This window comes from Lampetra planeri, chromosome 38, assembly GCF_965212315.1.
Source record: "Lampetra planeri chromosome 38, kcLamPlan1.2.h2, whole genome shotgun sequence".
Classification (NCBI taxonomy): domain Eukaryota; kingdom Metazoa; phylum Chordata; class Hyperoartia; order Petromyzontiformes; family Petromyzontidae; genus Lampetra; species Lampetra planeri.
The window spans coordinates 9,292,223-9,317,356 of NC_136144.1; the positions used below are offsets into that span (position 1 = coordinate 9,292,223).

Below are 25,134 nucleotides of genomic sequence, written 5' to 3' on the forward strand. Positions count from 1 at the left end.
TGTTCGTCCTCGTAACAGGGCTGCTTAGCTCAACGGGCCTCGCCAACTGAAATAAAGTGCGAGTCTGAACTCACTGCACTCGAGAACATGGTTTCATCACAGGGCGGCTGCCTTGATTTTAACCCAACTTCTCAGCAGTGCCAGTTCAGCGCTCAGACCCCTACGACACTTGGCCACCTCCACTTTTGACTCGGATAACATTCACGTGCCTTTGGGTTCACTGTCACTTGGCTGTGCCTGGCACAGCGCTGGTCCGGTGTGGGGAGCGTGGCAGACGGGCGACACGTTCGGGCTGTAGGGCACCTTCACCGGATCCGGCAAGGCCAAGGGAGGCGGCGGTAGAGATTCGGGAGCGCCGAATGAAGGCGGCGACATGCTGGTCATCTCAACTAGACAACAACAACAAAAGCAGCAGCACATCACAACAATGCCAAGCAATGTCCTGCTGCTCTGCAATGCAATTCAAGTCAATTCAGAATATTACAATTTGAATGTATGTAACATTAGAGGGCACGATTAAGAAAAGGAAAGTGTTCCATTCAACGACCACCCACTATCGTTAACAAAGCTCACCGTCACAAAGTCCGTCTCCTAACATTGGGGTGGTCCAGTACATGTGGCGACCAAAACTTGTAATAGACTAAAGCATTTCCTCATTTTTCTTGGTTCTAGGTAAAGTCACATAGAAGAAAAACAATAAAATAATAAAAATATAAAACAATAACATTCTCACGATGTTTCGACTGCAACAATAGTAATCATCAGGTGTGAAAAACATTGCTTGTGTTGCAGTCGAAACTTGGTGAGAATTATATTGTTATATATTTGTATTATTTTATTGTTTCTCTTCTACGTGACTTTACCGAAAGAACCAAGAATATGAATCCCTGCAGTCACGAAAACTTTAAACTGAAATTTATCTCCTCGTTATTCACGAACTTGCTCTCCGTGATTTGCGCTATCCGCGAATCGCATCTGGAACTCTACACGACTGCATCGAGAGAGAGAGAAAATTAGAAGTGATGAGATTTAGTAATGAGAGAGAATGTTACGTAAAAAAGTGATGAGATAAAGTGATGTGAGAAAGTGATGAGATAAATGTGATGAGATGAATGTGATGAGAGAAAGTTTTCGTAGGCCAATATTATTATCAACAAAATGTGCTATTCGCGAGGATCTTTGGAATGTATCCCTTGCGAATATCGTACTTTTATTTCGAACTATTACTCGACAATCCATGTAGGGCGTCCGCCCTACATCCTGCCTCTCGAAGGCAGGAAAGCCCCTACAAGTTTCACCTCCTCCCGAGTGACGTGGATGATGTCCTTATTGGCTTGTTAATTTATTACCCACAACATAACGTGGCGGCAAAAAATAAATGGGGGTGTAACAGAGGTGGCCCAGAGGCTCAGGGTCACGAGGCGTGCTGAGATTCTGAGTCAGAATCCACGTGGCGACCGCCCGTTATCACACGTAAGGTTCTCAAGTGTGGGGAACGTATGCTCTGAGCCCGGCGAACCAAAAGGTGACGTGAAAAAATCGTCAAGAGTAAAACCGATCGCTCAATGAATATGCCGAAATATATAGCCACGAATTTGTTTAATTGAAATTGATGAGCGTTGCAAGAAAAAGTGCAAGACTCCTCATACAGTTAACAAGTAATTGTAATGGATCTCAGAAGCAGTTCTGTAATATCCTCTTCCGCGGACCCTTCTCTAACACGGAGAAGAAATGCACTGCCCCCGCGAGAGTTCCAAATGCATGCTTCGTCTCAAAAGTGGTATAACGAAATGGGGGTTGTGGCATTATTTCACGCTGCAGGGGGACACCGGTGGAGGAGAGCGAGCGACTCACTCTCACGCAGGAAGAGGTTGAGCGCGCGTTTGTTGCCGATCACTTCCAGCAAGTCCAGGAGTTCGCCCACCGTGTGGTTGCGCTGACCCCACGTCCAGATGAGCTCCGCCGTGCAGCTCTTGCCGTGCTCGCCCTTGAGCGCCAGCAGACGCATCTCCGTCATGTCACTAATCATGTGCTTGGCTGCTTTTCGCACGCGCGCGATGGGGAGGGGGGGGGGAGACACACGGCGCAGAGGCGGTCTCACCGTCAACTTCTCTGTTTCGCAAAAGACAAAGATTCCACCCCCACAGTGTCGCCTTCATTAGACTGTTGGGGCAAGTGCTGTTAGCGAGCGCCTATGAAGGCCGGCACGGCAGACGAGGGGGTTGGGTGGGCAACACCACACCCGGTCGAATTTGTCTCCCGCAGTGCTCGTGTTTAATACACTGCACCAGGTTCGACCGAGGGGTGGCCCAGGAACGGTTCAGATATTCGCACTTACCAATCTTGAGCGGGAATCAAACTCGGCTCACCGGGTTCGTAGCGCAGCGTGCCAGCGGTTACACTACCGCTGCCCCACTCTGTGTTGCGCACACACAAACGGCACCTCAAAGACAAGCGCTGCGCTATGAAGACTCGCCCGCAATAAGAGTCGCGACGCGTCAAAAATAATCACGTAATCCGTACGGAAAATGTAAAATATGAACGCAACCGTTGCCATTGAGAACCATAAATGAAGCCTTCCCTATACGTCAGTGCCGTAATGCGTCTTCAAAATGTAGAAACCAATCAGTTGCTACCCCTGCCTCATTGCAGACTTTCATGTTCCAGTGCCGCCAACCCCGCCACGCTTTTTAAAGTGTTTTTATGGCCACACAACGCGAGCCCGGAACAATACGCCAATCGCAAACAGAAGCGAATAAAAAAAACTCCGCTAACAGCAACTCGATTTCTGCACGGCAGGACCTTACGAAGGCCGGAAATTGGGCCTTCCATTCTTAATCCACAAATGCACAGCGCCATCTCCGATTCTGGGCATTTATGACTTAACCACTCGACGCTAAGAGCGTGCGCTGGGCGGGAGTTGTTTACCAATCGTACACAACGTTCTTTTCTTTCCTTTCATGACCAGTTCATAAATCCTGGACCTCTTGAACCAACTTATGCAAGGGCCGCAGTATACCAAAGTGTGTTTGGTGCAAAGAGTTGCAGCATAAAATACAGCCCATTTTGTCAATCCACTGCTGCATGGATGGTTGCCACAGACTAATGACATTGCAACAGGCCATGTGCAGTGTGAATGTTCACACTTACCAATCGGTTAAATCGTAAAACAAAAAAAATTAGAGATTGGATTATCGATTCCAATACTTTTCGAATCGGAATGATTCAAAAATGTATATTTTTTTACTCATTTCTACTGCATTACTCAGAGGGTAGTTACGTCTGCGTATGATTTGCATCGGTCTTCGTGAAACGCGTGATTTTATTGCATGCATCATGAGCAGAAGAATCCACTTTAACCGACGAATCCTTAATTTCGTATAGTCTTCACAAACAAATGGCCGTTCTTCAGTGGCAATTGGTGGTCCTAAGCCAGTAGCGGAAATTCCACACCCTGATAAAAATGGGCTTAACTACAGTGCCATAATAACACTACTGCACACACGCAGCTACTGGCTACGGACTCGGCACCGAGAACTCCCGTTCGTGCGTTTCCGTGTGGTGTTTAAAAGGGTGCGTCATCGGCGCAATCTCACAAGATAGAGAAACTAAAAAAAAACCCCAACGAGGGTGTTGTCCAAATTTTTGTGGGCTCCTCTTTTCGCCGTTTAAAATCTATTTTTTGGGGTGGGGAGGTGTCCGGTGACAAGCGACAAACACAAAACGACACCCACGGTGGCTGTGCATTTCGGTGCCGACGCTTCCTGCTCTCGCAGCACGGACGGCTGCAAGGCCCACGGCACGAAGGGGAAAGCAGAAGTGGACGCAGTTTCTTCGAATTTCAAATGCGCTGTGAGCAGCCCACGTGCATGCACGGGCACACACCACACACACACACGTGTCTCTCTGTGGAAGGGGTCCCTTCCGCAAATGCATCACTGAGCTCTGCGAAAGTGCTGGAGAAAAGTTTTATGGATGAACGATGACTATGTCGTCACGTGACATAGTCCACAGCAGCAGCGCATTCGCTACCTTCTGGGTTCGCGGGTCCGACCCAGCAGGCCACCCTGGTTAATACTGCAGTTAAATTTACCGTAAATTAAGCAGCGTCCGCTTCCCAGCTGGCATTCAAGTTCCCGCGACGTATTTTGAAAAGGGTAGGCCATTTCGTGCCGGCATCATGATCCAAATTTGCCAAATAAAAAAAATATCCATAATAATTACATCGCCCCCCCGAAACTCACGCAACCTATGCCTGCGAAACGTCGGGCCTTCGCGACAGCCTTGCGCTATGAGAATGGCTAGAATACCATATGTACGCATTTTTTATTTCCTATATTTTTTTACTAACAACACGTTGAACTTCTTTCACACTGTACGTAGCCAACCGTGCTAATCGGAGGTGCGGTAGTCTCGGGCGAGACAATGCTGATTACATCACCAATTATCATGATTAAAGATCATTACTAATGTAAATAAATGTATTTCATCTTCATCGTTAGCCATGGTCAATTCACTGCTGGTTGCAGGACTCCCAAAGCCACCATCGCAACGTCTCATGATCCTGCGATGTTTAATATATATCTTTAACGAGTTAAATTAAGAAATGGCTCACTAAAAACCCACTTATCTAACAATGCCACTTTACCCAACTACTGTATACATGGTGATCCATTTATAAATATACCACCAATTTCTAATGACCCTCACGCTTTTTTTTCAACGGCTAATTAAATATTGTAAAATAATGGCTACGTATATCAGAGTGAAAAATTAGTGTATTAAGATTGGTGGGAACGGGTAGAGGCTTTGAATTTAATTGTATTTTTTTTTTTATCATGCCTCAGTCTTTTGGTGGAGTGCCTACAAATAGATCATCCGCATACTGAATGCAGACCTACGAATTTCAGGTCCGGTTTCAAAGTGGGGTTAGAGCGCGCAGCGCAGTTCGTAAACCGAAGGTCGAAAGTTCAACTCTCAGGTGGCTGGCAGAAAACTTAGCCCTTGATAACTCGAGCCTCAATAAAGGGGAGCCCCCTCTAGCGTAGGAAGTCAACAAGGGTTGTGCCACAAACTCTTCCCCATTAGAGGAAAGTGGAATTTCCAGCAGCGGTTCACGGCTGTGAACGTCCAACGAGTACTGCCCCACGGCCCACTCGAGTGGGAAACCACTTTAACGGATAGACAACTGTAGTAACCCCACACACGGGCGTAGAGACGGCTATGGACTATTTCTGAAGCATCCCCCCCGCCCATCGCCGGCACACGAGCCTACAGGACACTGAGCCATCGAGGGGGTTCATCTGCCAACAGTGCATGCTGCACGGAGCCGATAACCATGTCAAACAACAGCAGTGCGCAACTTTGCGTCCCTGTTGATAAGGGCGACCATGCATGCTGCTGCTGTCAAGGGGGCCTTTGTTGCTGACCGAGCAAACGTTTATGGCTTTCCTCCTCTCTGTTGGGGTCCTTGTCAGTGGGCAACAAAATTAACCTTATGGGGGTCCCAAATAAACGTAAGCCAAAATTGCAATTTATTTATTTTTGCCGACTCCGTCCCACCGCGCACATAAACGCCGCGACACCTGGCGCGGATCGTTCTGTTGTCGCGTCGTGTCCAAGCGCAGCAGCGAGGACGGATGCGCAGAAGAGCTGAACACAACGGTATGCATAATAGAGTGAAACTGCTCTCTTATCTTCATTATTATTTGTGACCTACCAATGTCTGCAGCCAGGATCAATCGATGATAATCCTATTACCTGCAGATATTTAACAGATGAGATGCGTTGCACCGTTAATTCCTCCTGTTTGATAAATATAATACTTCTCTTGTCCGTATGCAGACAGGTTTTTTTGTTGCGGTTAAGCCATAGTCCCCACATACCGCTCGTATCAATGCAGATAAGAGGAGCGGCCACCCACTACTCTGTAGAGTAACATTGGCATAAACGCGTGTAACAATATGAACAGCGCATTGAAAACGCATACTATTTTATGTACTGTTTACAAAGTGTGTTCACAAATCCACACTGAGCAACAATATGATTGACAGAGGGGTGAAATTCTTTTTTCGATAGAGTATTTAAATAGAGGTACTGCAGCTAAGTAGTTTTCAGTTTTAAAGGCGTAGTTTAACAAGACAACACTTGCCACCATCCTTCAAACCCATTGGTGAAAAAGAGTAAAGTTTTTGTTTACATTATAATATGATGTCTATGCGAGAGCCAGGGGCTTACGGGACCGCGAGGTCCCGCCATGAGGTTCAAATACACGCAAGTGCCTTGAACACAAATGAATAACTGTCCATAGTCCCCCCGGCCTTGTCGCCTCATCGACAGAAATTCACTAAAATACCAAACGTCTCTCCGCCCGGAACTAGTGTGCAGGTCTTTCCGACAGACCTGCTCTTCACCTGAGGACGGCTGCTTGCGTTGTGGCCGAAACGTCGTGAGAATTGTATTTTATTATGTTTTTTATTTCCCTTCTACGTGACTTTACCGAAAGAACCAAGAAGATGAATCCCTGCAGTCACGAAAGCTTTACATCGAAATTTAGTGTGCAGGTGTTAAGTGTATTATTATAATTGCAGGATTGTGAAAGATGGTCGCAGATTGGGGAGGTTTACATCCAGACGTAGATTGACGCACTGGTTAAAGATGATGACGAGGACATGGTGTTCACTGTCTAAACCAGTCTCTCCTCCAGCCACTATGTTCCGAAATTCCACACTGCTCCACTCATGTCCCGGCCCCTCCCCTCTCTCTATTTAAGACCTCGTCACAAAGTAGTTGTCCTTCTGTTTGTCTTGGTGTGTGTCTCGCTCGGTGTGTCTTTGTGTGCGTCTCTCTACATGTGTTTGTTGTAGTACGGAGTTAGACTGATGACTTTAATCTAAGTTGTCTTGTGGTGGTTGTTGTTGTTTGACTTGCATCCCACTGGGATTTTTGTACACAGCGTTGGTGTACACGGTGCTTTTTCTGGAAGATTTTGCAGTTTTTTTCTGGATTTTTATGTTTGCGCATAGTCACTTTAAGATGTTTTCTTGTTCATGTTTTTGTTTTTTGTTTGTTGCGGTTGCACCCGATTCGAGAGCCGAATGGCTCACAGGGCTATACCTAATAAATGAAAACTGAAACTGTAGACGATGCGAAATAGCAGACAAAGAATCGACGAAGCTCAACAGACTTCACGGAGAAGAGCCTGGTGCAAACAGGTAGTGTAAATAGAGCATCGTTGACTCAACTGCTCCGACGCTGACTCACGGACCACGCAATGAGCCAAATGACTCACGCCTGGCACAGACTTTTACAGATTACAGTCCGAGTGTGTAATAGATAATATTATGCGTTCCAAAACAAGTATCTGTTAGAAGGCTTGTGCTCGCATGCCGCTGTACTCCTAGTCATCCTCAAATGTTTGGTTATCAATGCAGGCAAAAAACATTTTATTTATTTATACAACCTCGGGCTTTAGACCGCTCGTGCATCCGTGAATCTTTGGGGGGGGGGGGGGGTCACAATGGGACGCGAAAAGCAGGGAGCCCCTCGACTTCCCACAATGCCTTGTGCGTGCGTGGCGGTCGCACATCGAACCGCTGTCACCGTGCCCAGCTTCCACTACTCGTGCCACTTTGGACGAGACCGGGCGCATTCCGGGCGATATGGCTACAGGCGTAAACAAAGTGCGCTACAGACAAAAAGAATCTAAAGCACCTGTAAACAATTTGCATAGATTAGAAGTAACAAAAACTGGCTTAATTCCATATGCAAAACACGAGTCAATGCAAGAACGATCACAAAGAGCCCCATTCAGCAGTCAGACGAAACCAAACACACAAATTGCCAAGGGTACAACACTCCAATAATACCCAGTCACGTGGGCAACCTGGCCACCCGCAACGATACGCCGCTTCAACACAGTCCAGTTGCTAATGGACCGAATGGACAATGTGTGAAGAGTCAGGTGTGATGGCACGTGCTGCTTTGGAGGCAGAGGTTGGTGGATCACATAGCTTTGCTGCGAGGTGGAAGAGAGATGGCAGGATACAGCAGGTGGTGTCATGAAACTGTGCGAACAGCCGTGTTATTTTCCACTCGTACTCTGCTTTCGTTACGCATTGCAAAACTCTTCTTGTTGCATTTGACCAAACATTCCGATGCAGCACAAGCCTCTTAAATACAAGCCTTCAGAGCGAGTAAGACTCTCGATGAACACTATTATTGAAAAAACATGTCCAAAGTGTTAGGAGTTATTTCCAAATAAAACGCACCAGTGCTGCATGACTAAACCATTGCTCAGCTGTTATTTATTTCGGTGATAGCAACTTCACTGCTGAATCACTCTTATAATTGTGAAATATTTCCAGGCACTGCCATGCCGCGGCTTGTTTTTTTTGTGTTGCATTCACGTCAAAATGTTCCACGTGTCCACCGTAGCTAAGCCTTTTTAACAAGTCTTTACATCGCGAGTCAGTGTGCAAGGTTCTACTGCTTACAGATATTATTTTTAAAAGCATCGTCTCTTTGGAAGGATGATCATAGGACATTCACACATTAAATATGTTCATAGCTGACTTTAAGTGTGAAAGTTTATGGCGATAAACAAACCAACAAAAACGATAAACTATTTTTATTTTACCAGGTAAGGCCCACCTGAGTTTTATAGCTATTTATCAGAAGCGACCTGGCTACAAAAGATAGCTCAGCAAAGTGGCTTATCATGTGGACATTTATAGCAGCCAAATAATTTAAAACGCATGTTTCTAAATGTGGCGGGATAAACCGAAGGAGATCCCAAAAAAAATCCACGCGAGAGAACACGCAAACTCCAAACATTCAGGCGTCAGAGTCAGAATCAAACCCATAACCTCCTGAATACCAGGTGAAGTAGTAGTTACACCATCGTGGCACCCACTCAAACACCTTCAAAGTTTACAACAAAGCCCTCCATGACCCACATGTCACCTGAACAAAAGAGTAACTTGCTAATTTAGTTCAGGAACATATTTCTAACCGAGGGACAAAAATAGCTCTCGGAAACCTTTGGCGGCCCACGCATTGACACAAACCTTTGACCGCGTTATGACCGCTGGGCACTGTTTTTCGAACTGCTTCAAAGACAAATGGGTACCCGAGGGCGTGGCTGGACATGCTGAACGTTAAAACACAATGATGCCAGCTGAAACAAATACACCCGAATAAGACGCTAAAAGGACGAAGCATAATTTGCGGACCATCTTTAAGTGGCAGGCGTCACGTGAAATCATGTCGCGTGGACTGCGTGAGGTGCACACAACGTGTGTGTCGTAATATAATTACCAAAGATCCCTGAATATTACCAGAAGCTGGTGGTGGGAATACCAGAAGGTAAGCAAATATCTCAAAAAGGCAATGTTAGACCCGCCAGCATGCCCACCATGCCAGTGTTAAATCACTTGCTGGCTAAATTTAAAATTTCAAGTTCCTCTACAGAAGAGGAAATGGATACTTGTAATAACAATACAGGTTTTGTAGTAGAGTTACCAGTAGCATGCTAAGGTTGTGAAGTCACAGAATTTATGACTCTTTTTCCAGTAACTCTCAACATCACACTTGGCTTCAGTAAAATAAAATATCTGAAGTACACGTGCCAACCGCTCACAAACACCACCCTTCCTGCTCATTAAGCAGTTTAAACCGAATATTAAAACATAGCCAAATATTCAACTGATTTCCTGCTTTAATGGGCTGAGGAGATGCTTACAACCTATTTAGTCCTGAGCCAGTGGTGGAAATTCCACGTTCCTCTGGCAAGGATGGACAGGGGAATGTTATCCCAAGGACATCCACTGTTGTTTAACGGATGGGGGGGGGTTCTCGTTTTATCTACACTCGGAGAGATGGGCTGAGGCAACCTCCAACCAGGATTGGAACTCACGCAACGTTGTGATTGTGAGCCGCTCTGCCACTGAGCGAGACGGGTTTCGCACGTTAAATTTGAAACGAGAACGCGTCCATTCTAAACTGCCCCCGCCCGGTATTGAACACAAGGATAGCCAACACACTCCGAGCACTGATATTTATCCTGGTAGCCAACGTGAAGCTGCCTAATGATTGCCAAATACCCTGGATGAGGTCTATAAAATAACACAAGAAAGACCCCTTGATAGCCTTACAACATTGATCAATGATTGCACCAGAATTTATTGAGGAAAGTCTGAGACACTGTGAACACCAGTCCAGCTTTTGCTTGTACTGAATCGATTCTATTTTTGACTCCTGAAAAGCGTTGGGGCCAATGGGTTGTGTAAAGAGTATTTTTTTTATTTTATTATGTGCAGAGATAAATATATGAGGAAGACATTGTCTGGTTATCTAATTTGTACTTTCTAGACTCTCAGATTGGTGGTGAGTGCTGTGCCAACCAACACCAAACCCCCATAGTTGACTTTATAGGGATGTTTTACTGGTAGGAACCTCCTGGTTACACCAGCCCACAGGGGATTATTGTGTCCGTCCGTCGTGCAGGGAGGGGCTGGGCGGGGAGGGGAGGGTGGTGGAGGGTCTGGGCGGGGCTGGGTGGGGAGGGTGGAGAGGGGCTGGTCACCCCGTGGTGCCCTTATAAAATTCAACGTTTAACCTACTCACGTCGGCTTGTGCCCGCCCTCACAGTCGGGCATATTTGCAGAATACACCACGCCGCGGTTGACCCTGGCCATTGACCGAGCAACCCAACGTTCCTACCAGCTCCCTCCGCAGGAATGTGTTAAAGTTCGCTTCGAATGCGAAACACAATACCTCCGAAAGGATGCAGCTGAATTTCACAAGCATCTCGCCATCTCACACGAGGACGTGCGACCGACCAGCAAAGCCAGGCAGCATTGATAGCGGCCGCTGCAGGTTCATCACAAGGTGCTAGCACACAGCGGTGTGCACGCGCATGTGATTTCAATTACAAAAAAATAAATGACACACACACACGCGAGTGAGTTGTCTTAAGATTAATAATAAATCAAAGGACACACGAATGGCAAGACACTCACAAAACATAGTTTTGCTGATATCAGGGGTCGGAATGCATGCGAATTACTTCGGTATTTATTTATCGAATGCTTTTACACGCGTGACTTTCAAACAGTTAGAGCGCCACACACAATAAACACAAATCATTAAATATTTGTCCCTGAATTTAGACAAACATTGCCTTTTCTCGTTCATTGTTAATGTTTAGCACGCAATTGCGTCGTCTACTCAGGAGAAAGTTGACCAGCCGCGTGTTAATATATAAACAGAGTAATGATTAGCGTCAGGATGTAACTAACAAAATAAACAAGTACACACATACGTCTCCTTCACTTATCTGTGCCTCCACATCATAAGAGTGCTTTTAACACATCCCGTCAGCCAAGGAGCCTTCTGGAAGTGCGTAATTTCATCAACATTGGGTTCGTCCTCATCAGCATCACGATCCATGGGCAAATTAGCCCAGATGTGTCCACTGCGAATTTCGTTGTTTCTACTCTCCTCTGCCTTGGGCCAATATACTCAAGTAGTGAGCAGCTTTCGACCACCAGTTCAACACAGACAACTTCTGCAAGAGTTTGTCCATCCTCAGCAACTCCGATCAGCGTGGTTGGCTACGCACGGTGCGAAAGAAGTTCAATATGCGTACAGTACATACATAACGTTCATGTTTTAAGTTGGTGTATTTTGAAAGCCCTTCATCAACTGCCTTTGCAGACGCGACCGATGTTGTGCACAATGCAGCAATTAACCCTGGATCACGGTGCGACAGCGCACAAACCGCTGCACCATCTGGTCGTGCAGATTTCGCTGATATTTGCATACCGTTCGTGGAAACTACATTTCCAATGGACTTCATCGGGATGCCCAAAAACCACGCACGTGAGATCAACGCCAACAGCTCGCAACAAATTACATGGGAATCCCCGAATATTAGCACAAGTACTTACATTGCTGGCAGAACGGGCCTTGTTAAACGTTGACGACCCATTTGTCTAGCCAATGACCACACCGCCCATCAACCAAGTGTTGACCCGCAGCCTAAACTAAAACGCGAATATAAAATGAACTATTTTCTATTTTACTTTGTAAGGCCCACTGAGCTATATAGCTCTTATTCAGAAACGACCTGACCACAAATGATAGATCAACAAAGTGGTTTATTACGTGGAAATATATAGCAGCCAAACACTCTAAACGCATGTTTTTAAATGTGGAGGGGAAAACCGGAGGACCCGGACAAAAATCGACGCGACCACAGGGAGAGAGAACAAAACTCTAAATATACAGCAGGAGTCAAGGTCGGGATCAACCGCACGACCTCCTGTATACCAGGCGAGGTAGTTAACATCTCCTAGCCACTGTGAGGATGATGATTATGGTGAGAGACATGCAAACTCCAAATATACAGCGGGCGTCAGGGTCAGGATCGAACCCACGACCTCCTGTACACCAGGCGAGGTAGTCAACATATCCTAGCCACCGTGATGATGATTATGGTGAGAGACATGCAAACTCCAAATATACAGCGGGCGTCAGGGTCAGGATCGAACCCACGACCTCCTGTACACCAGGCGAGGTAGTTAACATCTCCTAGCCACCGTGATGATGATGATTATGGTGAGAGACATGCAAACTCCAAATATACAGCGGGCGTCAGGGTCAGGATCGAACCCACGACCTCCTGTACACCAGGCGAGGTAGTTAACATCTCCTAGCCACCGTGATGATGATGATTATGGTGAGAGACATGCAAACTCCAAATATACAGCGGGCGTCAGGGTCAGGATCGAACCCACGACCTCCTGTACACCAGGCGAGGTAGTTAACATCTCCTAGCCACCGTGATGATGATGATTATGGTGAGAGACATGCAAACTCCAAATATACAGCGGGCGTCAGGGTCAGGATCGAACCCACGACCTCCTGTACACCAGGCGAGGTAGTTAACATCTCCTAGCCACCGTGATGATGATGATTATGGTGAGAGACATGCAAACTCCAAATATACAGCGGGCGTCAGGGTCAGGATCGAACCCACGACCTCCTGTACACCAGGCGAGGTAGTGAACATCTCCTAGCCACCGCGGCACCAGGCATCGGCTCCACTGGCCCGTGCTCGAAATGAACAGGGCAACTGCATGGCCGGCGGGGCCAGATCGGGACATCCGCGATAAACCCAGACTGTGATTGCAGAGTTCACATTGGGCACTCCACCAATATGGGTACAATCAAGCCAGACTGCTGAAGAGAGACCGAGTGTCAAAACCGGTCCCGTGTTTGCTTGCATTGAACCAATGCTGCTGGAAAGACGAACTACCGCAACATTGTGCGGCCAATGGATAATGTGTAAAAAAAAATATGGGAAGAAGGCATATTTATTCCGTTATTAACATTCTTCACCAAAAAATACACGCCGTGATTATTTCGTGTAAATGCGGAGGACTGGTGCAGACCATGGTTAATAATTTGTGGATTGCCTTTATGACCAAATTGGATGAGAGACGGAGCAGTGCACATTGCAAACCATGATTCTGTGGTCCTGCACGGCCAGTATGCAAACATCTAGAATAACTGTAGACTGTAAGATATAAAACGCGTTAATACTTAACGTGAGTAGTTAGATTGCGAAGAGGCAATGTGAAAAATGCTGCAAAGAGCAGCCATTAAGAACACTCAAATACTATAACCATGGATCAGCATAAGCTAAACACAACTGCTTTTGCTCACGAGTAAGTTTAAGAGGTAAATGTTATAACCTCAAACTACTTTTGTACTCATGCAGAATAAAAAAAAAACGATGATGTAACTTACTTTCGAAAGTGAGACTCGCTCTCATAAAACGCACGTTAAGAACTTTTAAATACTTTACACCACATGCACGCACAGGTGAGAGATACAATCACATCACATGCACAAAGATGCCAGTGTTGGTTACCTGAAAGCATTATTCCGTTGATGAGACACTGAATCTTGAAACTGGTCCAGTTTGCATTGAGATTATTATTTTAGATTATTTTGGTGCTATAAATATCCAAATGATGGGCCACTTTGGTGACCTATCATTTGTGGCCAGGTCGCTTCTGTAAAATAAGTGAATACCTCAGTGGACTTTGCCTGGTAGGATGGGGATGGTTTAGTTTTGTATTTGCGTGTAGTTTGGATGATTTGTTTACCTTTCTTGTAATTGGCACTACTGTCAAATGTTGTACTGTTTGTTGTTGTAACATTCTTACCCCGTGCCCCTACTGGGCATCTGTGAAAAAGAGCTTCATATTCTTGGTTCTTTCGGTAAAGTCACGTAGAATGGAAATAATAAAATAAAACATAATAAAATAATTCTCACGACGTTTCGGCCACAACGCAAGCAGCCGTCCTCAGGTGAAGAACAGGTCTGTCGAGAAGACAGAGAAGACAGAGTCTTCTCGACAGACCTGTTCTTCACCTGAGGACGGCTGCTTGCGGTGTGGCCGAAACGTCGTGAGAATTATTTTATTATGTTTTATTTTTATTATTTTATTATTTCCATTCTACGTGACTTTACCGAAAGAACGAAGAAGATGAATCCCTGCAGTCACGAAAGCTTTAAATCGAAATTTAAGAGCTTCATAGCTCATCGGATTCCTCCAGTATAAATCAATATTTTGATTCTGCCTGTGTTGAACCAATGCTGCTGCATGCGTGCATGCCCTGAAGGCCATGTGGCTGATGGGAAGTGTAAAACAATACTTTCATTTCATGTGAAGGGGGAATATTGTCCGCTTATTTTGTTACTGGCATTCTCCAAAATGACATCAATTCTTATTTTGTGTTTGGGTACTACGGAGCATATTTGACGTCAATAGACAGTATGCTGATAAACATCCGACGGCTGGCCAGTTCAAGCAAGCCTGACTACGGACGAGACACGAGATGTCTAAACTCGTCCAGAGTTTGCTTGTGTTGAACCCTAAAATGTCGCATTACCTGAAGGCTATGTGGCTGATGCAATATATAAAAATACTTTTATTTTGACAGCTATGTGAAAGAGAAATCGTCCGATTATTTATTTCATCCCGTTTTAGTTGCAAGCACTTTGAGGCACGTGTTGCTATAAAGCCCCTATTCACGAGCTCGCAGCTGCACAGCCCCATACAATGGCTATCCATCGCATTGAGAATCCCAAGCGTGGGAGCCTCGGTGGCGAGATGTTAGCTACCTCGCCTGGTATGCAAGAGGTAGTGGATTTCAACCCGACACTAACGCCTGCATATTTGGGGTTTGTTGCGTGTTCTCCCCGTGGTCGCGTGCGTTTTCCCCCTCCACATTTAGAATCAACATGCGTGTAGAGTTTTTGGCTGCTATGAATTTCCACGTGATGATGAGCAAATTCGTTGGGCTATGTTATTTGTGGCCAGGCTACTTCTGGAAGAAAAACAAAACTATATAGCTCAGTGGGCCTTATTTAGTAAAAATTTAAAAAGTTTAAGTTTGAAGTCTAAATTAAACACGTTCCAACAGTACGTCTCGGCTAACAATATAGATGATCAACGCCTTGATGCTGCTCATTGAGCAGGGAGATCACGTTGTACCTTTGCCTTTCAACTCACCATTACCCAAGAATCAGTGAGGAACTGGTTTCCGATACCCAGTTGATATCTCACATTTTCGTGCGATAGACAGGCAACCGAAAGCAAGCGCAGTTACGGGTAGCCATGCTGGGCACAACCATCCAACCCATAAATGTGTTAATTTGAATTAGGGGCAGTCCCCATAAATGACGTCACGCGATTTTAGACGATTCTGACCCCCCCCCTCCCTTCGTCACACGGCGTCACAAAAATCAGAAACCCCCTCCAATGACGTCACAAAGCTCTGCACCCCCCAAAAATATATAAAACCTGCTTAAAATCGCTATAAACTATTGTCATTGTAGTGCGTATTTAATGTGGCGCTGCACTCTGATGTTGTAGAAGAAAACATTTATTAAAAAGTATATTTAATTAAGTAGAACGTGTTGTCTATATTTATTTAAAGTTGCGCATTTTTATGTGACGTCACATTTCTCAACCCCCACCCCCCCCCTTGTCACACATCGTCACAAATGTCTGACCCCCCCCCCCCCCATATAGGTGCGTGACGTCATTTATGGACGGCCCCTTAGGCGGAAGATGGGCAAGTATTCATTACCGGAGGGGTGATGGTTTTGATTTTCAACTTAATTCCTGTTAAGGTGACTGCTTAGACGTCTGACTGAGTGAGAGGATTAGTGGTTTGTCGCCAACTTCAGTAACAATTCGGGCGACTGATTTATCAATCAAATCAGTTATCAATCCGGTGATTCATTCAATTTCCGGTTGACCGATTCATAGCGTTACTCGTTAAACCCCTGGTTCATTGAGTGGCATCATGAATGTTCGACAACCACCTCTTGAAATAACAACGTGAAACCACTTTTGTAGAGAGGCAACACGCAAGCACATTGTGTAGAACTAGATGCACCACAGCCTATGACGACCTCCTAAGGAACCTTTTAAAATCTGATCATCTCTAGACGGTTGATCCGGGTTAGTGCTTCGATTGGCGATCACCACAGGACATGAAAATCCACTTGTTGTAATTAACTACGAACGTCTATGCGCTTGGAAATCACCGACCCCTCACTAAGCAGTGCAGTAAATTATTATCTAACAGTGTAGGAAAGACTGCACACGCGCACAAGTAAACTCGTTAATATTTTAACGAATGAACAACAACAATGGATGAACCGCTAGCACTCGTAAACGTACTCTCGCTCATTCACTCTGTTGACGGGAATACAGAATTGGAAGCGAACTTTGTTTGATTGGTTGACAATTGTATAAATTGTAATAAATCTTGCTTTCTCCACATTATTTCCGTGCGGTGTCTATAGACGGATCAAGCTATTGGCAACCGCATTCTCCGAAATTGGAAGACGCACTTCAAACTCGTGGCCCAGGTGTCACACTGCTAAGTACACATCTCATCACAAAAGACGAAAATCCCCCGTCGTGTAGCCTTCACAGACTGCTTGTGAGCACTGCTCACCATGGAGGGATGGGTTAGCCAACACAACGCCCGGCCGCCTTTGTCTCCCCAGCGGTGATGTTTAACACACCGCACCAGGTACTCATTTGAGGCCGAGACGACCTAGGAGAGGTCCCAAGACCGGTAAAGACAATCGTCACCGGTATTGGCCGTGAGCGGGAATCGAACTCGGGTCGCCGGACTCATAGTGCAGCGTAGCGCTAACCACTACACCTCCGCTCCCCGCAAATCTCATAACAAACACAGACGCACACACAACTTTTAATTTAAAACACAGGGGGAATACAAGAGTATCGTCCTGTACTATGAAACGCATTAACACTGCTCAAGTGTAAGCCACACGTCTCTTACGATTCATAAAACTTAGCAGTGAGACCGATTCCCACCAGCCACCCACCCGTGGCAAAATCCGCGGGAGAACGAGACGCGAGAGGCGGCGGGTTTCCAGGCGAGTCCGAGGATACCCCGGCAAAGCCTAGGCCCGAAACCAGCAAATCCGCCGATCCCGTTGGGAGACGAAACTCACCCAGGTCGCGCCACCCCATGGGGCTCTCGCACGTGTCCATGATCCTGCAGAACTCGTCCAGTACGAGTGGCCGCACGTCGTAGATGTAGGTGGAGCGGCTGAGGGCTGAGCCCCGCCGTGCACGAGAATCCATCGCCCGCCGCCGCCTCCGCTGCGGACTCACAAATTTAACTCGGAGAAGCCCCCGAGGCGGGCGGGGGACCGGCGTCACGTGACAGGCGCGGAAGTGACGTCAGCATCCGGTATATAAAGCGAGTCGCCATGTTGCCTGGGGGTAGTGTTGGGTGTGGGGGAGGGCGGGGTTCATGTCAGGGGCCGTCCATAGATGACGTCACGCGATTTTGGACGATTTTTTACCCCTCCCCCCCTTTCGTCACACGACGTCACAAAAAGTCAGACCCCCCCCCTCAAATATGACGTCACAAAGCTATGCCCCCCCCCCTAAAAAAAATAAAACATGCTTCAAATCGCTTTAAACTATTGTCATTGTAGTGCGTATTTAATGTGGCGCTGCACTTTGATGTTATAGGAAAAAACATTTATTAAAAAGTATTTAATTAAGTAGAACGTGTTGTCTATATTCATTTAAAACTAAAACCATATACAACTTTGGTTGCTTTAAAACAATTAATGTGGGTTATTGGAATCTGCTTTGTTTCTGAACCAGTTCTTCAGTTCCAGGATTTTAGTTTGTGCTTACGATTTGGCCTCCTCATAGGATTATTTATTTTCTGTCTAGACCAGGGGTGGGGAACGTCCGGCCCGCGAAATCATTTGGTGTGGCCCTGCCAAGGCAACCACAGGTAGGACTCGAAATTCAATAAATCGAGGAGCAAACCTGGAAAAGCAGTTGCGAGTAGCAACATCATCAACACCAGCTACCATCACACGCCTCACCAAAGAGAAGCAGTTCCAGCCATCGCATTAGGGGTGAGTTAGATACATTCCTGCGGAGGGAGCTGGTAGGAACGTTGGGTTGCTCGGTCAATGGCCAGGGTCAACGGCGGCGTGGTGTATTCCGCAAATATGCCCGAGTGTGAGGGCGGGCACAAGACGGCGTGAGTAGGTTAAACGTTGAGTTTTATAAGGGCACCACGGGAAGACCAGCCCCTCCCCACCCAGCCCCTCCCCACCCAGCACCTCCGCCCCCTCCCTACCCAGCCCCTCCCCACCCAGCCCCACCCAGCCCCTCCCTGCACGACGGACGGACGGACACAATAATCCCCTGTGGGCTGGTGGAACCAGGAGGTTCCTACCAGTATTAAATGTTTGACCAAATATCACAGGCTAATTTTAAGTTGATACTTTTGTGTGGCCCACGAATGATGTTATAAATATCCAAATGGCCCTTGGCAGAAAAAAGGTTCCCCACCCCTGGTCTAGACTGTGCTGTTGCCAGGCGATGAATGCTTTCCGCTTCCTGTCAATAAGGCCAGTGATTTCCTGGTCGTTGTCATCAAACCAGTCACAGTTTTTCCTTCTTGGGTAGCCAATGTTTTTTTCACAGCTGGTTATAATTGGCGTCTTCAGTTGTGTCCAGTCCTCATGAACATTTCCTGAAGCCTGGTTGGTGCTGAGTCTTTGAGCTAGTTGTGTGTATAGTAGTGAAAAGTGACGTGAGGCTGGAACAGTTCAGTGGCGTAAGAATACGTTTTCCCCTTATTTCTGGCAACAAAACAGGTGTTAAGATTTTGATTTAAAGCTTTTGTGACTGCAGGCATTCATATTCTTGGTTCTTTCGGTAAAGTCACGTAGAAGGGAAACAATAAAATACAAACGTCGTGAGAATTTTTGTTTTATATTTTTCTTATTTTATTATTTCCCTTCTACGTGACTTTACCGAAAGAACCAAGAATAGGTGTTAAGATGTTAAAAAACCAAACTGAAACCTTTTTATAAGGAATCATGTCTGCATTACTGATTAACCACAATACCTGTGGTCAGAATGCAAACAAAAAACGTGTCTTTGAGCTGTACGCCTTTTGGCGTCCTCTGGTCTAACACCGTTTGAGACAAGGCTCCAAAGAAAGCTGTCTCTGGTGTGGACCAATCAGTTTCAAAGACAATGCATATATTATCAGAGCATGTTTTTTATTGCATTCTGACCACAAGTATTGTGGTTAATGCAGACATGATTCCTTGTAAAATGTTTCAGTTTGGTGTTTTAACATCTTAACACAACTGTTTTGTTGCCAGAAAAAAGGGGAAAACCTCTTCTCATATTTTGGTACTGGCAAAGGAGGTCCCATGAAGTATAGTGTAGTGTATAGTGTAATGTATAGTGTAGTGTATCGTGGTGTAGTGTATAGTCACGTTAGTGGTGTGGTGTATAGTGACGTGAGGCTGTAACAGTATAGTGTAGTATTCTTGGTTCTTTCGGTAAAGTCATGTAGAAGGGAAATAATAAAATAATATAAAACAATAAAAATTCTCACGTTTCGACTGCAACACAAGCAATCATCATCAGGTGTGAAATTCACAGCAAGAAACGTCGTGAGAATTTTTTTTGTTTTATATTTATATTACTTTATTGTTTCCCTTATACGTGACTTTACCGAACAAACCAAGAATATGAATCCCTGCAGTCACGAAAGCTTTAAATCAAAAGTATAGTGTAGTGTCTCGTGGTGTAGTGTACAGTATAGTGTATAGTGGTGTAGTGTATAGTGTAGTGACGTGAGGCTGTAACAGTATAGTGTCTCGTGGTGTAGTGTATAGTGTAGTGTATAGTGGTGTAGTGTATAGTGGTGTAGTGTCTCGTGGTGTAGTGTATAGTGTCTCGTGGTGTAGTGTATAGTGTATAGTATAGTGACGTGAAGCTAACAGTATAGTGTAGTGTCTCGTGGTGTAGTGTATAGTGGTGTAGTGTATAGTGGTGTAGTGTCTCGTGGTGTAGTGTATAGTGTAGTGTATAGTGTAGTGTCTCGTGGTGTAGTGTATAGTGTAGTGTATAGTGGTGTAGTGTATATAGTGTAAAGTGGTGTAGTGTATAGTGGTGTAGTGTATAGTGGTGTAGTGTATAGTGTGTTGTGTCTATGTGTTTGTGGGATTTCCCTTTTGATGGTACTTTGTTGGATGAACATTGAGATTTTTTAGGGCACGGGGTGACCAAAGTCCGAATTGGTCTGTAATAAAGTAGGGCACTGATAAGGGGTTGGCAGGTATGGTAGTGAAACACTGGTACAGAGACACTGGGTAGTGCATACCTGTCAACCCCATACTGTTTATCCCCATATTCTTGTCCAGGAAAATTTAGTTTTCAGGTCCATACGGCGTACAGTCGTTTCAATAAGGGCAAAGAGATGTCTTTGTGTATTTCTACCTTGTGATGGGACTTTGTAGGAGGAACTTTGAGATTTTCTAAGGGCACGGGATGACCAATACGGTCTGAATTTGTCTGTAATAAGGTCGGCACTGATGAGGGGTTGACAGGTATGTAGTGCATTTGGCAGGCCACGCATAAACAGAAAAATACCACCCCCCCATATCGCCGTAACGGGCTGTTGGGGCAGGTGCTGTTAACGAGCACCTATAAAGGCCGGCACGGCACACAAGGTGGGTGGCCAGCACCACGCCCTGCAGCCTGTCTCCCCAGTGGCGATGTTTACGGCACATTGCACCAGATACTCATTTGAGGCCGAGTCGACCTAGGAGAGGCCCAGTAGCAGCATCCTTCACAAACCTCCTCCAGAGGCCGATCTTGACACCGCTGGTACCAGTCATCGGCAAGTCCACTCAGCTCCACATCCTCTTGTACACCACATCACGCCATCTCTTCTCCGCACCTCAGGGCGTTCCGTATGTTGAACTTCTTTCGCACCGTACGCAGCTAATCGGAGGTGCAAATGAGGTCGCGCCGCAGTGAGTGATTGAATGCGCTTAAAATTATAAACTCAAGTGTTGGCGGCTCGCACATGTAAACTTGGAGTACACGATTAGTGCAGATAAAACGTTGCGGTGGACAAACATTAGCTTTGTTAGGGCCGTTTTGAAGCGGTCGACCCCTTGCGGCAATGAGCTAAAGGAATATCCCTGTGCTAAATAAAGACCTGCAAATGACTGAATTTGGGATTACTAAAAAAAACTATTTAACCAGGTAAGGCCCACTGAGCTAAATAGCTCATTTTCAGAAGCGACCTGGCCACAAATGATAGCTCAACGAAGCGGCTTAACACGTGGAAATGTATAGCAGTCAAATACTCTAAAGGCAAGTTTCCACAATCCACACGACCACGGGGAGAAAATGCACATTCTATACAGGGCGTCAGGGTCAGAATAGAACCCACGACCCGCCTGTACACCAGACGAGGTTAGTGAAAACATGGACACCTGAGCCACGTTTGCGACTTGAACAAAAACCCACACAACTAGAAAAAAACAAGAGACGGGAAAAGTTAGCAAAAGAATAAAGACTTTTATTAAGCACTGTAAGTTGTCATTCGCAAGTCACAAAGAACAGAAATGAAGGAAGGCTAAAAAGCCCCGCACATCATCCCCACTCAACACATTTTCCTTGGGTAGCCACTGACAATCTTTCCGCCCCCCTCCCCCCCATTCCATTTGCCAACTTACTGGACTATTTACCAACAGAAGAGAAGAGGGTGGGGGGAGTTAAAACGTTTTTTTTTATATCAACTAGAACTGGCATGACGAGAGATTCAAAAAAGATAGGAGGATTAAACGAGTGTAAAACCATCATGGTGGTACGTACGTACGGTCGTCTTTAAAGATTTCTTCGGAGCAATGAGTAATTTTTTAATGCGTTGTTTTTTTTAATGTTTTTATATTTTTTTCACTGCTTTTTTTAATTATGCTTATTTTTTTTTCATCCGGAAACACATCACTGTTTAACAAACACTAAGGAAAAAAGCGTTAACGTAAAGGCCTAAAAGACTAATTCGACCAATCATAAAAAGGGTTGTGACTATTGAAGAAACGTGAAAAGGGGTTGGTTTTCTTGTCAACAATCGTAAAGATGATTATAAAGGGGCGGGTTTTTGTTGCTTTGCATTCTGTAATACAGGGATAATTTTTTATATGAGACTGAAGCTTCTTTTGTGTGTGTTTTAATCTTTTTTTGTGTTTTTTTACTGTCGATTAAGTTCTTTTTTTTGTAATAGCTAATACGTTAGCATACAATACCAGATACGAATAGCCATGAATACAACAGGGTACATAACGCTTAACAATATACCACGTGAACAAGTCTTAACGAAACAAAAGTAACCTTTGTTTTCCACCCTAAGCGTCGGATGTCGCGGCAGTTTACGGTAAATCACACAAAACTGCCATCACTACGGAGAGCTAAAATGGTAGAGCACGGTCAGGGGTTCGTTTATTTTAAAAACACAAATCAAAGATGCTTTTCTTAGGGGGTCTTTTTTTTTTACCAACCGAAAAAAGTTTAAAATCTGATCGGTGTGGAAATGTATGCCCCCCCCCCGACCCCCCCACAAAACCCCACCCAGCGCCCTCACCCCCCACCCCTGCCGCAGAACGTTCTCTCGTTATATAAAGGATCATTTCTGCTGTGTCCACACGTGCACGGGAAAACGTCACTTCATCTTGGCCCACGCATCCCTGGCCGTTATCTGCGCCGTGTGGGTCCTTCAAACTCGCGCGAGGCATCGCGGACCACATTTGTCCCTGCTCTACGTAACGTCGCTCTGCAAGGTATAAAACTCCTGCACGGACGTGGTCCTGCGCATGTTTTTTTTCTCTTCATTATTTCTTTTTTTCCCGTGTGAACGTATCGTAACCTCCGGCAACAACAAAAAATCTGCTGCGGCTGGTTGTTTTTTTTTTGCCGGCCGACATGGTTTTTGTTGAAATCCAGTATTGCTGCGTGATCGCTAGCCGTACAGCTCGGTTGACTCCACATGCCCGCGTTATAGTGTCAAGTACAATTCAACGTTATGCTGCTGGGCTTAATTATACTTTTTAAATATAACTTTTCAGCAATCACATTTAATACCCTCCCACCCCCCCGCCAAAAAAAATTACAATCGAGACAGCGATACTGAGTACAGTATGCTTGCTTTCAAGTGAACATGTTTTTTTGGGGCAGGGCAAAACAAAAGGTGCGTAATTCTTTCAAAATCCCAACAAGAGGATTAAGTGCCAAAATGTTGGATCTCACTGCTACGATGGTGCTCCTACAGGGAGGGCCCTTTCCTGCAAGGGTCACAATGTTGTTTTTTGCCATAATAATCACTTAAAGTGGCCAGGCAGCCAAAAACCACTGCTGCTCCTAAAACTCCCTCGTATGAAAAATGCACGTTGTCCAAACAACAACAACAAAAGCCAAAATAATCAAGTGGGTGAGTGCATGCGTGCAAGTGCGTATGTGGTTTTTTTCACTTAAGTATCAAAAATGTATCATCCTCACTCGCCGATGTCAACCCAATCGTTCGCATTAATAAGTGCTTTTCGTTGTCTTCCTGCATTCAAGGTAAGTCGACCCTAACCAAAATCCCCATCGTCACTCAACTCCTCTCAAACCTTTCTCGACAAAAAACGAAAAAAAAATATTTAAAAAAGGTTTCTTTCTCTTTTTTTTTGTTTAATATTTTTCGTTTTTTCTAGAATTTTTACAACTTTTTTTTTTATTCCTTACACAGACCCCCCCCCCCCCACCACCACCACTTTCCCAGCTCACTCCTCTTTGCTAAGTGCTATGGTGGCTGAGGTGCTGTCGCCTGTAAAAGCCGCGCGCGTGCCATGTGCATTAAGGAACGCGCCTGTATTGCACGCAGCAGAGTCACTCGTCAAGGCACTTTCTGATTGGTCGCCGTCGCTCGCGATCGCTGCGCTGTCCTCGCATCCGATTGGCTTTGTCGCCGCCGAGTCTCCGCCCGCGCCATCGCCTGATTGGTCGGGCCTGGGCGGGGGCTCAGCCTGGCTCTCCTGTTTATCGGATGATGATGCCGATGCTGCAGCTGCAGCGGTGGCGACGGTGGCATTGCCGTTCTGTTTCACACGCGCAGAGAACGAAAAGGAGAGGTCTGGTAATTGGACGGGCCAACCTGGTTCCGATGAGCGCACAATACGGTGAACGTTTCTTTCAATTATGGGCGCGTAAAAAATTTAACTTGTTGTAACCCACGTACATTTATTACGAAAAAATATATCTGCAGAGAAAATTATGATTTTTTAATTGCCCTTCCCAGACTAATGCTTTCAAGCACAAAGTGTTTAGACAGCCAAACCGAAGACCGGTTTCTACTTTGTGATTCTCATCAGGAAAAGCAATCTGCTGGGCTGCCAGATGTTAAAGGCAAGAACCCTTTACAAAAACGCTTGGGGGCTCAATTAGCCAAAGTAGAAATATTGTAAAATAAATATGAAACTCATTCTGCAATATTGTGGAAGATTATAGTATCGGTAAAAGACAAAAGTCTATGTTCTCAACAACGCAAGGTGGACCTTTTGCATCGCTTACTTACAAACCTCCACTATAGCACGATGACTTTTTTAACATTACCAATTCACACGTTCGGATATTTTCGGCAACGTATGTTGGTGGCTTACTTTCTTAGCACACCGATGACTGAACGCTG

The 25,134-nt window shown here is 45.5% G+C and overlaps 2 protein-coding genes across 4 annotated transcripts in view; both read right to left on the minus strand.

Annotated features, from left to right (window-relative positions):
• Positions 1-186: 186 nt before the first annotated feature.
• LOC144731271 (interleukin-1 receptor-associated kinase 3-like) lies at positions 187-17,787 on the minus strand. Of its 2 annotated transcripts, none has more exons than XM_078612315.1 (3): positions 17,576-17,787; positions 1,855-2,040; positions 187-389 (listed from the first exon to the last, which is right to left on the minus strand). In XM_078612315.1, exons 1-3 carry the CDS (start codon positions 17,706-17,708, stop codon positions 202-204), a joined length of 507 nt encoding a protein of 168 aa, XP_078468441.1. In that variant the 5' UTR covers positions 17,709-17,787; the 3' UTR covers positions 187-201. The 2 variants fall into 2 exon arrangements, with proteins under 2 accessions (XP_078468441.1, XP_078468442.1); XM_078612316.1 differs by having other exon boundaries at positions 1,855-2,037; positions 17,576-17,784.
• A 4,182-nt stretch (positions 17,788-21,969) lies between these two features.
• Positions 21,970-25,134, minus strand: part of FAM120A (family with sequence similarity 120 member A) — a 41,347-nt gene continuing 38,182 nt past the window's right edge. For both annotated transcript variants that reach the window (XM_078612319.1, XM_078612317.1), the window contains exon 18: positions 21,970-24,544. In XM_078612319.1, the coding sequence (XP_078468445.1) occupies positions 24,230-24,544 (315 nt within the window). In that variant the 3' untranslated portion in view covers positions 21,970-24,229. The remainder of the gene's footprint in view (positions 24,545-25,134) is intronic.

What these genes read in the sequence shown, in the direction of transcription:
- LOC144731271 (XM_078612315.1), bottom strand. Translation starts at nt 17,708, where the DNA reads ATGGATTCTCGTGCACGGCGGGGCTCAGCCCTCAGCCGCTCCACCTAC. An exon ending in CATGGGGTGGCGCGACCTGG is followed by an intron (nt 2,041 to 17,575) that starts GTGAGTTTCGTC and finishes GCGTGCGAAAAG; the next exon opens with CAGCCAAGCACATGATTAGT. An exon ending in CAACCTCTTCCTGCGTGAGA is followed by an intron (nt 390 to 1,854) that starts GTGAGTCGCTCG and finishes GTTGTTGTCTAG; the next exon opens with TTGAGATGACCAGCATGTCG.